The sequence below is a fragment of the Salvelinus namaycush genome, chromosome 12, assembly GCF_016432855.1.
Source record: "Salvelinus namaycush isolate Seneca chromosome 12, SaNama_1.0, whole genome shotgun sequence".
Lineage (NCBI taxonomy): Eukaryota > Metazoa > Chordata > Actinopteri > Salmoniformes > Salmonidae > Salvelinus > Salvelinus namaycush.
The window spans coordinates 47,687,122-47,703,114 of NC_052318.1; the positions used below are offsets into that span (position 1 = coordinate 47,687,122).

General features: G+C 43.6%; 1 protein-coding gene and 1 long non-coding RNA gene across 2 annotated transcripts in view; both read left to right on the forward strand.

The window, feature by feature from the left end:
• Nucleotides 1–15,993, forward strand: part of LOC120057614 (calcium-binding protein 8-like) — a 70,720-nt gene that overhangs the window by 35,376 nt on the left and 19,351 nt on the right. Inside the window, exon 4 of the mRNA XM_039006183.1 lies at nucleotides 6,561–6,711. Coding sequence (XP_038862111.1) covers nucleotides 6,561–6,711 — 151 coding nt within the window. The remainder of the gene's footprint in view (nucleotides 1–6,560; nucleotides 6,712–15,993) is intronic.
• Nucleotides 7,708–11,085, forward strand: LOC120056665. The gene is made up of 3 exons (XR_005477819.1): nucleotides 7,708–7,906; nucleotides 10,677–10,739; nucleotides 10,851–11,085. It is a non-coding gene; the product is annotated as an uncharacterized LOC120056665 (long non-coding RNA).

Genomic DNA, 15,993 nt, shown 5'->3' on the forward strand with positions numbered 1-15,993 from the left:
CCGCAAGGCAATCAAACAAGCCAAGTCCCAGTATAGAGACAAAGTAGAGTCGCAATTCAACAGCTCAGACACAGGAGGTATGTGGCAGGGTCTACAGTCAATCACGGATTACAAAAAGAAAACCAGCCCCGTCGCGGACCAGGATGTCTTGCTCCCAGACAGGCTAAATAACTTTTTTGCTCGCTTTGAGGACAATACAGTGCCACTGACACGGCCCGCTACCAAAACCTGCGGGCTCTCCTTCACTGCAGCCGAGGTGAGTAAAACAATTAAACGTGTTAACCCTCGCAAGGCTGCAGGCCCAGACGGCATTCCCAGCCGCGTCCTCAGAGCATGCGCAGACCAGCTGGCTGGTGTGTTTAAGGACATATTCAATCAATCCTTATCCCAGTCTGCTGTTCCCACATGCTTCAAGAGGGCCACCATTGTTCCTGTTCCCAAGAAAGCTAAGGTAACTGAGCTAAACGACTACCGCCCCGTAGCACTCACTTCCGTCATCATGAAGTGCTTTGAGAGACTAGTCAAGGACCATATCACCTCCACCCTACCTGACACCCTAGACCCACTCCAATTTTCTTACCGACCCAATAGGTCCACAGACGACGCAATCACAACCACACTGCACACTGCCCTAACCCATCTGGACAAGAGGAATACCTATGTGAGAATGCTGTTCATCGACTACAGCTCAGCATTTAACACCATAGTACCCTCCAAACTCGTCATCAAGCTCGAGACCCTGGGTCTCGACCCCTCCCTGTGCAACTGGGTCCTGGACTTCCTGACGGGCCGCCCCCAGGTGGTGAGGGTAGGTAACAACATCTCCACCCCGCTGATCCTCAACACCGGGGCCCCACAAGGGTGCGTTCTGAGCCCTCTCCTGTACTCCCTGTTCACCCACGACTGCGTGGCCATGCACGCCTCCAACTCAATCATCAAGTTTGCGGACGACACTACAGTGGTAGGCTTGATTACCAACAACAACGAGACGGCCTACAGGGAGGAGGTGAGGGCCCTCGGAGTGTGGTGTCAGGAAAATAACCTCACACTCAACGTCAACAAAACAAAGGAGATGATTGTGGACTTCAGGAAACAGCAGAGGGAGCACCCCCCTATCCACATCGACGGGACAGTAGTGGAGAAGGTGGAAAGTTAAGTTCCTCGGTGTACACATCACGGACAAACTGAATTGGTCCACCCACACAGACAGCGTTGTGAAGAAGCCGCAGCAGCGCCTCTTCAACCTCAGGAGGCTGAAGAAATTCGGCTTGTTACCAAAAGCACTCACAAACTTCTACAGATGCACAATCGAGAGCATCCTGTCGGGCTGTATCACCGCCTGGTACGGCAACTGCTCTGCCCACAACCGTAAGGCTCTCCAGAGGGTAGTGAGGTCTGCACAACGCATCACCGGGGGCAAACTACCTGCCCTCCAGGACACCTACACCACCCGATGTCACAGGAAGGCCATAAAGATCATCAAGGACAACAACCACCCAAGCCACTGCCTGTTCACCCCGCTATCATCCAGAAGGCGAGGTCAGTACAGGTGCATCAAAGCAGGGACCGAGAGACTGAAAAACAGCTTCTATCTCAAGGCCATCAGACTGTTAAACAGCCGCCACTAACATTTAGTGGCCGCTGCCAACATACTCACTCAACTCCAGCCACTTTAATAATGGGAATTGATGGAAATTATGTAAAAATGTACCACTAGCCACTTTAAACAATGCCACTTAATATAATGTTTACATACCCTACATTACTCATCTCATATGTATATGTATATACTGTACTCTATATCATCTACTGCATCTTGCCATCTTTATGTAATACATGTATCACTAGCCACTTTAAACTATGCCACTTTATGTTTACATACCCTACATTACTCATCTCATATGTATATACTGTACTCTATACCATCTACTGCATCTTGCCTATGCCGTTCTGTACCATCACTCATTCATATATCTTTATGTACATATTCTTTATCCCTTTACACTTGTGTGTATAAGGTAGTAGTTGTGGAATTGTTAGGTTAGATTACTTGTTGGTTATTACTGCATTGTCGGAACTAGAAGCACAAGCATTTCGCTACACTCGCATTAACATCTGCTAACCATGTGTATGTGACAAATAAAATTTGATTTGATTTGACAGTTTGCTGGTCCAATCAGAGAGCCGAGGGTGTGTTTCACCAGCCAATCTGTTTATTTGCAAGTGAGATGCTGCATAGAAAGTAATCCGCTGAGACTCTATGCCACAAAATGAGTAACACAACTTTACAAAACCTGGCCTGAAAATTTCAAGTCATCAGTTTCAAGTTAGCCTCATCAAGAACCAAGCTTCCATAAAGGTGTGACAACGATGTGATTTTGGAGGTATGGCAATGTGAGACTAGTCTCAAGTCAAAGTCGAGTCCAAAATCTTGAGGCTCCAAGACAAGTATCAAGTTACAATATTTTATATAAAGTCAGTCTCAAGTCATCAAATTTGTGGCAAGTCAGACTTGAGTCAAAGTCATGTGACTCGAGTCCACACATCTGTAAAATACTTATCATTAAAAAAAACATTATTGACTTGTCGATCCAGGGACAACAGGAATGTCAACCACTTGGAGAAATCAGGACAAGAGTCTTGCAAAAGGTTAAACATAGCCCTGCTGGACACCTGCCTGGTAGACACCATTCTAAATCAAATTGTATTTGTCACACACATTTAGCAGATGTTATTGCGGGTGTAGCGAAATGCTTGTGTTTCTAGCTCCAACAGTGCAGTAATATCTAACAATTCACAACAATACACACAACCTAAAAGCTAACAATTCTAACAATACACACAACCTAAAAGCAAAATAATGGAATTAAGGAATATATAAATATTAGGATGAGCAATGTCGGAGTGGCATAGACTAAAATACAGTAGAATAGAATACGGTATATACATTTGAGATGAGTAAAGCAAAAATATGTTAACATTATTAAAGTGACTAGTGTTCCATTATTAAAGTCACCAGTGGTTTCAAGTTTGTATATGGGGCAGCAGCCTCTAAGGTGCAGGGTTACGTAACCAGATGGAAGCCGTCTAGTGATGGCTATTTAACAGTCTGATGGCCTTGAGATAGAAGCTGTTTTTCAGTCTCTCGGTCCCAGCTTTGATGCACCTGTACTAACCTTGCCTTCTGGATGATAGCGGGGTGAACAGGTAGTGGCTCGGGTGGTTGTTGTCCTTGATTATCTTTTTGACCTTCCTGTGACATCGGGTGCTGTAGGTGTTCTGGAGGGCAGGTAGACAGCGGCACCCTCTGGAAAGCACTGCGGTTGCAGGCGGTGCAGTTGCCGTACCAGGCGGTGATACTGCCCGACAGGATACTCTCAATTGTGCACCTGTAGAAGTTTGTCAGGGTTTTAGGTGCCAAGCCAAATTTCTTCAGCCTCCTGAGGTTGAAGAGGTGCTGTTGCGCCTTCCTCACAACACTGTCTGTGTCTAAATGCTCCCTCTCCCTCTCTTTGTTCTGTCTTTTAGAAGTCAGCGGACAGACTAAAGCTGGTCACAGTCCGTCTATCGACATGTCAGTAGACAATTGTTGTAGCGACATCATTAACTTTCTTTGTCGTCCGACATCAATGAAAAGTTATGAAAAAGTATAAACACAAAACGACAGCCTTTGCATGACATCAGCAGCCCGAGTTATCACTTGTGAGAATGCAGACAGGAGTAGTTGAGAAAGACAGCAAGTCAAACGCCTATCTGACTGTAATTGATGTGTCTATACACCCTCAGTCTGTCCTCTAGCTCTGTTGACAAGTACACACGCACGCAAGCATGCACGCACAAAAACACACACACACACATACATTCACATTCCTTCACACTCTTCACATTCACTGCTGCTACTCTCTGTTTATCATCTATGCATAGTCACGTTACCCCTACCTACATATTACCACAGTTACCTTGACTAACCCGTTCCCCTGCACATTGACTCGGTACCGGTACCAATTGTATGTACCATCATTATTATTTTATTGTTTTACTATTTGTACTTTATTTTATTAAGCACATTTTTCTTACTTACTTTTTAAAAACTCTGCATTGTTGGTTAAGGGCTCGTAAGAAAGCATTTCACGTTAAGGTCTACACCTGTTGTATTTGGCGCATGTGACAAATCAAATTTGATTTGAAACAACACACTAAAACTCTAAATCAGCCCTAATGAGGCAAGCTTTTAGAATCACAAACGTGTGTGTGTGAGCGTGTGTGTGATAAGATCAAACAGTCTTGCTGCATTATTGCAGAACACTCTGCAATGGCGTCTCCATTCTGCTATTATACCACTGGCAGGGCTGTGATATTGTAAGTGGAGGAGATATCTAATGGATTGTGCCTGCGTCCCAAATGGCACCCTATTCACTACGGCACTACTTTTGACCAGAACTCTGCATTATATAAGGAATAGTATGCCATTTGGGCTGCAGCCTATGTGTGTTGTGATTACAGTGATAACAGCAGAGAGACGGACAGGATATTGAATAGTGTGATTAGAGTGTTATTACAGTATTACTGGCCCTTATTGTCCTATTGTACTGTCTAATGGCTCACAACAATGTCACACAATTCCATGAGTAACTATTTATCTATTTATTTTTCTTTATCACAGTTTATTTTTAATCGGTCAGCAGAATAGAATAGACACAACCCATTCATTAATTGACCAATCAATCAGTCACATTTTACATTGCAACAACTGAAAACTGACCTGGACTCAAGCCCCTCCAAAAAGCAAACCTAGGGCAACGGTGACAAGGAAAACCCAGGTAGAGAGACACCTAGAAAGAGAGAGAGTCCGACTTCAGAATGGGAGCATTAAAGTTATGAAGCATTAAAGGTATCCTTTTTAGATAAAACTATACTAAATACTTGGCACCAAATAATGTCACCAAATAATTGATTTAAACACACTATTTTGCAATGAAAGTCTACAGTCGCCTCAGCAGCACTCTGTAGGGTAGCACCATGGTGTAGCCGGAGGACAGCTAGCTTCTGTCCTTCTCTGGGTACATTGACTTCAATACAAAACCTAGGAGGATCATGGTTCTCACCCCCTTCCAAGGACTTGCGCAGTAATTATGACAACTTCCAGATGATGTCCTCCAACCTATCAGAGCTCTTGCAGCATGAACTGTCGTATTGCCCATCCAATCAAAGGATCAGAGAATTAATCTAGTACCGAAAGCATAAGCTACAGCTAGCTAGCACTGCAGTGCATAAAATGTGGTGAGTAGTTGATTCAAAGAGAGAGAAAGACAATTAAGGAGAAGCAAGAGAGCGAGCGAGAGAGGGAAATTTCGCTAGCTATATTTCGTAGTATATATTTTTTTCTCACTTTCACTTTCACTTAGTATCGAATGCAGCTCACTAGTTTGGCCTACTCAAACACCCGGCTCAAACAGAGAGGGATGCTATGTTAGTTGATGCTATGATAGATGCTATGCTATGTTGATTAACAGACCTGAATTTGTCCAATAGAAACTCTTGTTTGCAACTGTTGAACTAATAATTAAACCCTATATCAGCTAGATGCAGGCAAGAGTATGCAATGCGGTAATTGAATGTGTAACTGTCTCTCACCTTGATTACAAAAAATGCTCTCAACATGTGCACCTAAGTTGTAAACTTTCATTCATAAGCTAGGTTGTAGCAGGGAGTATCATGTATCACATAGTAGCCTAAACTTATCGATGTTACATTGAGCTGGGTGAATGGAATATGAATGACACTCATCCAGTATACTGTAATAGAAATAAGGCCATGGTCATCAAAAAAATAATCATCCTCCCTCATCTTAAACTGCAGCGTCTGCCACTGCGGTACAGGTATACCTCTAGGCCATCAGTCACTCCACAGGCATATTTTCTTCTCTCTTCTCCTTCAGGTCATTCTGACCACAGTGGCAGGGGAACAAAAGAGTTCTCTCTCGCTCTCCTTAGTCTCTCTTCCTCTCTCTCTCTCTCACTCTTTCTTTTTCTCTCTCTCTGTATTTGCTGTGTCAAACTGAGTGAATAGATGGTGTTTCACAAGGTAAATAGGCATCCGATTGTGAATGTGGGAGGCAAGGACAGGAGGGGAGATTAAAGCGCTCAAAAGTGAAATGAATGAAAAAATAAAAAACGTCTGAGACTCAGACTCTCTATTGATTGGAATGAGACTTCACTCACTCACACACACACACACACACACACACACACACACACACACACACAAATGAGAGTTAAAAGTTCTATAATATGACCTTGGAATGTATCTGCATAGTACTGTCATTTTGTGTGCATATATCTTCAACTCTTACAGTAAGTGTGTGTGTGTGTGTGTGTGTGTGTGTGTGTGTGTGTGTGTGTGTGTGTGTGTGTGTGTGTGTGTGTGTGTGTGTGTGTGTGTGTGTGTGTGTGTGTGTGTGTGTGTGTGTGTGTGTGTGTGTGTATTCATGCATGTCTGTGTGCGTGTTTGGGTGCATGTGTTCCTGTGTGCTTGCGTGTGTGTGTGTCTTGCCCCTGCAGTTTGACATGCAGCAGATGTCTCTTGACGAGCTGAAGCAGGTTCTGTTCCATGCGTTCCAAGACCACCTGACAATGAAGGATATCGAGAACATCATCATCAACGAAGAGGAGAGCCTCAATGAGACAGGGAACTGCCCCGAGTACGAGGGAGGTGAGGGGGGGGGGGGACAGAGAGGGCGAGAGCTGAGAGAGAGAGAGATAGATGGTAGAGATAGAGGGACAGAAATCTAAAATGAAACCTCAGGGAACAGCCAGACAGCCTGAAGTAGGAGAGAGTGGAGGGGAGTAAAATAGAGAGAGAGAGATTTCCCCTACCACATAGATACTACATTTTCAGTCTCTGGGCTCAGTGCTTCTATGTGGTGATCTCAACGCCAGGACTGAGGTGAGGTGGACTACATAGAATCAGAAGGAAACACCTATCTATTTGGAAAGGCATCTCTCTACAATTAAACAAATCCCCATTCACAGAAAGAGTTATGATAGTGTGGTTAACAAAAGTAGGAGAGAGATACTTCAGCTCTGCAAAGGTCTCAGTATATACTGTATATTGTTAATGGTAGGACAAGGGGTGACTCATTGGGCCGATTCACATACAGCTCTGTGCTAGGGAGACAGTGTGGTGGACTACTCCATAACCGATATTCCACCTCAACATAATAATGCATTTACAGTCATGCCACAACTTGCCCTGTCGGATCACTTCCAGATCACATTTAACCTTAAAGATCTATGGAGTCAACCAAAATCCCAAATCAGAAACCATATATATTCAATCTCCCTCCCATTTACAAATGGAAAATGACCAGTGACAGAGCATTTGAGACAACATTAAACAAATTTTTTTTTAATGATTTTTTTTTTTTAAACCTGTTTTTTTTTTTCATCTAAATGTATTTGTTTGAAGAAATGCCTTTTTGAACATGTGAACTTTTATGTGCTTGTATTTAATCTGTAAATATAAATAAAATGTGAACGCACTAATCTGTTTAGACAGAGAGAAATACAGAACCGTGCCTAGCCATGATTGGTTGAGATAATGAGGGGCCGGGACATTCTCGAGAAATCCATTCTGTCCTGCGAGGCTTCTCTGTCAAATGGCACATCCTGCTCTCTGCTACCACGAATATTTGAAAGATCCGTTGGATTTACTATTATTTTCATCATGGACAACACGCAAAGTGTAGCTACAGCTTTCAATAACAGTGTCGTCCTGAATACAGCTGCTGGTATCGACACAGCTCTGTCATCTGTGGCAAAAGCAGTCTGGACTGGTTGAAGCCGAGTGGGAAGGATTATTTTGGGAGTGTTTCAGTCAGCTGTGAATCATCATAATCCATACACAGGTAAGAGTCTATAGTTAAAACGCCGAGATAGCTACATGTGTTTATACGTTTTGTCTCAACTATATCAAAAAGTAGTTTTCATTGCTGGCTATTGTTAGCTATATACGGTGCATTCGGAAAGTATTCAGACCCCTTCCCTTTTTCTACATTTTGTTATGTTACAGCCTTGTTTTAAAATGGATTACATTTATTTTTCTCCTCAACAATCTACACACAATACCACATAATGACAAAGTGAAAACAGGTTTTTAGATTTTTTTGCTCGTTTAAAAATAAAAACAAAAATATATAATTTACATAAGTATTCAGACCCTTTGCTATGACAAATTGAGCTCAGGTGCATCCTGTTTCCATTGATCATCCCTGAGATGTTTCTACAATTTGGAGTTCACATGTAGTGAATTGATTTGATTGGACATGATTTGGTAAGATACACACATGTCTATATAGTGTCCCACAGTTGACAGTGCATGTCAGAGCAAAAACCAAGCCATGAGGTCGAAGAAATTGTCTGTAGAGCTCCGATACACAAATCTGGGGAAGGGTACAAGAACATTTCTGCAGCATTGAAGGTCCCCAAGAACTCAGTGGCCTCCATCATTCTTAAATGGAAGAAGTTTGGAACCACCAAGACTCTTCCTAGAGCTGGCCGCCCAGCCAAACTGAACAAACGGGGGAGAAGGGCCTTGGTCAGGGTGGTGACCAAGAACCCGATGGTCACTCTGACAGAGCTCCAGAGTTCCTCTGTGGAGATAGGATAACCTTGAAGAGGACAACCATCTGCAGCACTCCACCAATCAGGTATTTATGGTAGAGTGGCCAAATGGAGGCCACTACTCAGTAAAAGGCACATGACAGCCCGCTTGGAGTTTGCCAGAAAGCACCTAAAGGACTCTCAGACCATGAGAAAAAAGATTCTCTGGTCTGATGAAACCAAGATTGAACTCTTTAGCCTGAATGCCAAATGTAACGTCTGGAGGAAACCGGGCACCATCCCTACGCTGAAGCATTTTGATGTCAGCATCGTGCTGTGGGGGATGTTCGAAGGAAAGATGAACAGAGCAAAGTACAGAGAGAACCTTGATGAAAACCTGCTCCAGAGCGCTCAGGACCTCAGAATGGGGCGAAGGTTAAACTTCCAACAGTACAATGACCCTAAGCACCCAGCCAAGACAACGCAGGAGCGGCTTTGGGAGAACTCTCTGAATGTCCTTCACGGCAGCAACGCTCCCCATCCCACCTGACAGAGCTTGAGAGGACCTGCAGAGAAGAATGGGAAAAACTCCCCAAATACAGGTGTGCCAAGCTTGTAGTGTCATACCCAAGAAGACAAAGGTGCTTCAACAAAGTCTCTGAATACTTATGTAAATGTGATATTTACGTATTATCTTTATTTATACATTTTCAACCCTTTTCTAAAAAAGTCAAGGGGTCTGAATACTAGTAGAAAGAGGAGGAAGGGAAGCTAAGGTACACAATAATACATTTTGGTAGACAGAAGGTGCTCTTTGGTAAAAGGGGTAAATTGGTCATCAAAAAGAAAGGAGGACCAAGGCACTTCATATAATTAATTAAAATGCCTTTATTAGTATGGCATGTTCAATAGAAACAAAGTCTCATCCAGCGTTTTGGCTGCATGGCCTTCGTCAGGGAGTGTAGCTAGCTAGACAGTTGCATACTGCTCTTAATGTTGATTGCTGATGTACTAATCCATGCCATGGAAATAGCTACTGTATCGATTAGCAAGCTAATCAAACTCCATGTTAAGTGGAGCTCCCAAGTGGCGCAGCGGTCTAAGGCACTGCATCTCAGTGCTTGAGGCGTCACTACAGACACTCTGGTTCGAATCCAGGCGGCGCACAACTGGCACAACGTTGTCTGGGTTTGGCTGGTGTAGGCCTTCATTGTATCTAAGAATTTGTTCTTAACTAACGTGCCTAGTTAAATAAAATTTGAAAAATGTGATTGGGACAATGAAGTGATAGCTAGCTAGATTTTGAGTTGTTTTTTTTGCATTTTCATCTCGCTGGATAGCTAGATGAATACCATTTACATGTAGCCAGCTGGTAATTATGATGCTAAATGTTTTCTAAATCTAGCTAGTTATCTTCAATCTTGTAGTTTTTGCATTACCATCGTTGGGCTGGAAGCAGGATGAATGTGTACAGGGTATTTTAGTACAGCTGTAGCAGTCAACAGGCAATAACAAGCTATTCATAGCTTGCACCTCTGTCACTCGGTCGAGTCATGCCATTGTTATGAATGTTCTCAAGCCCCCCTCTATCGGCGGTGCCCTAAAGTGGTGATAAGTCATTCTGGACGGAGGCTAACTACTGTTTCGTCTAAATTACACTATAGTGCCTGCAGATACGATGGCATTGCTAAAGTAGTCAAACATTTAGTAGGAAACAACTTTGCCAGCATTATCGTCAAATTGACTTTAGAAAGATGGCAATGTTGTCATTCGTCACAAATAGCTAGCAATGCTAACATTAGCTAGCTAAAATCCGGTGGCCTCCCATCAAAATGATGACAAAAGGTCCTTACTACTGATTTACCTCCTCCTGAATGTCATTGTATTTCCAAGCCACTGTCGTGCACTTTTGATTAAATCTATAACGGTGCTCATTGACGATGCGTTGAGTAGAATGCTCAGTCAGCGATCAGTTCAAAACAAACTTTCAAAACAATATTGTGACAACATGCAACCTATGAAAAGGATACTAATGAATTCATGTTTTGACATATTTTTCTGGAACTTGTCGTTCAGCATAAACCTGCTCTCTGCCACTAGTACAAGGAGATGATCGAGGGGGAACAAGCAATGCTTCAGGTATTTTGTCTTTGTACTTATTTCTTGAACTTGGGTGGGTCAATAAATGTTATTGCTGGTATGCAAAAGTTGAAGGTCTTGTCTGTTTTTGTCTGCTTTCCTCCTTTACAGCTTCAATTGTCTGGGGCCTGTTGTTGTGGCCAAGGAGCTTTCACTCAGATGGAACCTGCAGTGTTGACATCCTTCCTGCCAGAGATGTGAAAGCATCCCCGGGACTGGACACGGCAAACATATATTTCTGAGAAGATCAGGACTTTTGCAATGAGAATGCCATGGATATTACATGTCCTGCTCCAAAGGGCAGGACAGAAATATGCTCTCAGGCTAGATTCCTTTGTTCGTATCATATCACTGAAAGGATCTTATGATATAGGCCTATGTCTAGATAGTCTTTTTCCTAATTGTACTGTAGGCTACTACCTTTAGCACTTGAAGTTAATAAAGTATTTTAATGCTGAGATATTTTTTGTTTTTTTAAGAATGACTTCACTGCTTTATCACATGGCCACATTACCATTTCCATATGAATACTTTAAGAGATGGGTGGGTCTAATGCTTTAGAGGGTTTGAACGATGCTAAATGGGCGGAAACAAAGAGCAGCATCGTAGCTGTTCAATGTTAAAGGTTATCTTTATTATACAACAATAGGCAATTTAATACTGTTATTGATTTGCCTAATGGGGGAACTTGGTGAGAATAATGTTCAGAGAATCCATTTAGGTCATTTGGTAAAAGTATTCATTTTCTAAATATATGTTTCCCAAGTGTTAGGTTCTAATTTTGAGTAAATAACTCACTAGAGAAGTTTAACCAAGTTTAATTCTTCTATACATTACCCTCTCTCCCTCAGTGACATTGTTCGTTTACAAGATCTCCACCCGTCTCCCCATTTCAATGCCTGCCACGTAATCGCTTCCCTGCACATTCCACATTCCAAGCTTCCTGACTGATGTCTTGAGATGTTGCTTCAATATATCCACATAATTTTCCTTCCTCATGATGACATCTATTTTGTGAAGTGCACCAGTCCCTCCTGCAGCAAAGCACCCCCACAACATGATGCTGCCACCCCCGTGCTTCACGGTTGGGTTGGTGTTCTTCGGCTTGCAAGCCTCCCCCTTTTCCCTCCAAACATAACAATGGTCATTATGGCCAAACAGTTCTATTTTTGTTTCATCAGATCAGAGGACATTTCTCCAAAAAGTACGATCTTTGTCCCCATGTGCAGTTGCAAACCGTAGTCTGGCTTTTTTTATGGCGGTTTTGGAGCAGTGGCTTCTTCCTTGCGGAGAAGCCTTTCAGGTTATGTCGATATAGGACTTGTTTTACTATGGATATAGATACTTTTGTACCTGTTTCCTCCAGCATCTTCACAAGGTCCTTTGCTGTTGTTCTGGGATTGATTTGCACTTTTCGCACCAAAGTACATTAATCTCTAGGAGACACAACGCATCTCCTTCCTGAGTGGTATGACGGCTGCATGGTCCCATGGTGTTTAAACTTGTTTGTACAGATTAACACAGTACCTTCAGGAGTTTGGATATTGCTCCCAAGGATGAACCAGACTTGTGGAGGTCTACAATTTTTCTTCTGAGGTCTTGGCTGATTTCTTTTGATTTTCCCATGATGTCAAGCAAAGAGGCACTGAGTTTGAAGGTAGGCCTTGAAATACATCCACAGGTACACCTCAACCTGACTCAAATAGTGTCAATTATCCTATCAGAAGCTTCTAAAGCCATGACATAATTTTCTGGAATTTTCCAAGCTGTTTAAAGGCACAGTCAATTTAGTGAATGTAAACTTCTGACCCACTGGAATTGTGACACAGTGAATTATAAGTGAAATAATGTCTGTAAACAATTGTTGGAAAAATGACTTGTGTCAAGCACAAAGTAGATGTCCTAACCGACTTGCCAAAACTATACTTTGTTAAAAATACATTTGTGGAGTGGTTGAAAAACGAGTTTTAATGACTCCAACCTAAGTGTATGTTAACTTCCGACTTCAACTGTTTATTGTTTAGATTTTCTACCACTAAGTTTACAACTTCACTATTACAGTGGAACGTTTTGCCCAGGAAGCTGTCTAAAAGGAATTGAATTTGTTGTTGCCTAATTGTTTTTTGGTAGGTTTCCACACTACATTCCTTCCATCTATAGCATTTCTTAATATTACTCAGTTCCTTTGGCTTTGATGCCTCATGATTGAGTATTGCTCTGTTCAAGTAGACTGTGATTTTGCTGTGATCTGATAGGGGTGTCAGTGGGCTGACTGTGAACGCTCTGAGAGACTCTGGGTAGAGGTTAGTGATCAAGTATTATACAGTACTACTGCCAAGAGATGAGCTATAGGTGTACCTACCATAGGAGTCCACTCGAAGCCTACCATTGACTGTACATATCCAGCGTGCGACAGAGCTGCAGGAGTTGTCACCTGTTTTTGTTGGTTATGTTCTCATAGTTGTGCCTAGGGGGGCATATGGGGGAGGGAATGCTGTCCCCTCCGGGCAGTTGTTTGTCCCCCTGTGTGCTGAGGGTGTCAGGTTCTTGTCCGGTTCTGGCATTTAGGCCGCCACAGACTAGTACATGTCCCTGGGCCTGGAAATGATTGATTTACCCCACCAGGATGGAGAACCTGTCTTCATTAAAGTATGGGGATTCTACTGGGGGGATATAGGTAGCACACAGGAGGAAATTTTTCTCTGTTAAGATCATTTCCTTTTTGAATTTCTAGCCAAATGTAAAATGTTCCTGTTTTGATTAATTTAATAGAATGAGTTATGTCTGTTCTATATCAAATTTGCATACCCCCTGAGTCCCTTCCCTGTTTCACACCTGGTAGTTTGGTGGATGAGACTACCAGCTCTCTGTAACCTAGAGGGCAACCGTCTCCTCTATACCATGTTTCTTGTAGGATGACAATGTCTGTATTTCCGATTTCGTTGATGAAGTCCAGGTTCCTGCTCTTTAGGCCAAAGGCAGATGACCTCAGGCCTTGGATATTCCAGGATGAGATAGTGAAGGCTTTGTGTTCCATAAAGTGTCCAATGTTGTTGGTCGTGTGGTTTGGCCTCAGGCCAGTAAGTGTGAGCAGAGCCTGCTGAGCATCTGGTACATTCCATTGGCTTGGGCTAGTGTAAGAGTGGGGGTTTGGCCTGTTTGCCCGCTCACGGCCTGGGCGTATGTGTGACTTCCATGTTGAGGCTCTCTTTGTGGGGGTGTGGGGCATGGGGTGAGCAGGAGTGGCATAGATCTGATCTGAGGGGGCCTAAATAGGGTGTGGGCATGGTTGACCTGGGGGGGTGTTGATTGGTTGGGGTGGGTATGTGGATGGTAGTGTTGTGGATGTAGGTCCTCTCGGCGTGGGTCCTCTATGTGTAGGTCTGGGGGGGGGGGTCCCGCAGGTCTGGGAGAGTGTCTATTGATCTGTTGCTCCTGTTTGAAGTATTGGGGCTGCGTTTGAGAGCGATGTCCTTTAGGGTCCAGGGCAAAGGTGGGCACTGCTGCCTTGTATAGGTGGACCTGGTCGTAGAGGCTGTTCAAGTCCAGGGTGGAGTGGTGGGCCAGGAAAATATTTGGTTTTAAGGCACAGTCATGGGAAATACTTGCATTTACCCACTGTATGGTAGCATGGTGGAAGTCTTTTCGGGATTGCAGGGTGGGGATAACCACTTGTGCGTTGGGGAAAGTAGAAGAAGCTTTTTCAATCAATCCCTTGAGAGCTGTGGCCACCCTTTCCTGCTGTGCTCTCAGGTTGTTTGTTCCTGTGTGTATTATTATGTGGCTGGGTGACCCTAGTTGGTCCTCAGACAGAAGGTCTAGGTCGCGCTGGGCGTTTGGACACCAGAGTCCGTGTTTGGGAAAAATATTTTTTTCCTTTTATATATTTCCTGTTTTGAGTCCATAAGAAGTACAGTCTGTGTCTGTGTATATCCTCAGTGGGTGTGGGGGGGTTGTCAGGAGGGCTATCAGGGTAGCTGACAGGGGGGTGCTCAGAGGGGGTGAGATCCCCTGGGCTTGGGATTCTTCATTTGTCTGTCCCGCTGGGATTTCGACGCTATGGTCAGGGTCTGTGGTGGACTGTTCTGCTGTGGTGTTGAGACTTTTGTCAGGAGCTGAGGTGGGCTGATCTGCTGGCTTCTCTGTGGGAGTGGCCACCTCTCTAGTAGGCTGTTCTCTGTTACACACCATCCCCCTCACCCTCTCCTCCAGCAGTCTGATCCTCTCCTCTAGTGCTCTGTTCTTCTCCTGCTCCTGCTCTTTCTCCTGTTGATGTTGTCTCACCACAGTCCAGAGTGCAGATATGTCTTTCTCCACCTCCAGCTCTCCAGGTCTAGTTAAGGGGGTGTTGTTGTGCTGGACTGTTGTCTGGGTCTGTGCTGACTGGAGTGTAATCACCTGCTGTTCCAGCTCCACCTTTTTTTATTTTTTTTATTTAACCTTTATTTAACCAGGTAGGCTAGTTGAGAACAAGTTCTCATTTACAACTGCGACCTGGCCAAGATAAAGCAAAGCAGTGCGACAGAAACAACAACAAGAAAAAAACACAATAGGGGAAAAGAAAGTCTATATACAGTGTGTGCAAATGGCATGAGGAGGTATGGCAATAAATAGGCCATAGTAGCGAAGTAATTACAATTTAGCAGATTAACACTGGAGTGATAGATGAGCAGATGATGGTGTGTAAGTAGTAAAACTGGTGTGCAAAATAGCAGCAAAGTAAATAAAAACAATATGGGGGATGAGGTAGGTAAATTGGGTGGGCATTTTACAGATGGACTATGTACAGCTGCAGCGATCGGTTAGCTGCTCAGATAGCTGATGTTTAAAGTTAGTGAGGGAAATGTAAGTCTCCAGCTTCAGCGATTTTTGCAATTCGTTCCAGTCACTGGCAGCAGAGAACTGGAAGGAAAGGTGGCCTTACTTCCAGCTGGGTGAATTTATCCTTTTCAATGAGGGAGTAGTACTCTGTGCTGGGAGGTTGACTTTCCGTTTGGGGTTGCTTGTCTGTGGGGTTATATAATGAAGAGGTCTGGTTAGACTCGCTTGGGGTGGGGGTATCTTTCTCAAGGGAGAGCTTCTCCTGCTGAACTAATTCTTTGATTAAGTGAAAGTCCAGCTGGAACTGTTTGGGGTTGCCCTGTACCAATACTGTTCCAGACTAATAGAGATGTATAGCTGACTCAGAGTCCTCGTTGTCTAGTATTCTGAGTTTCCACCCATCGTTAACACCCCCCTTCTTAACAGAGTGGTA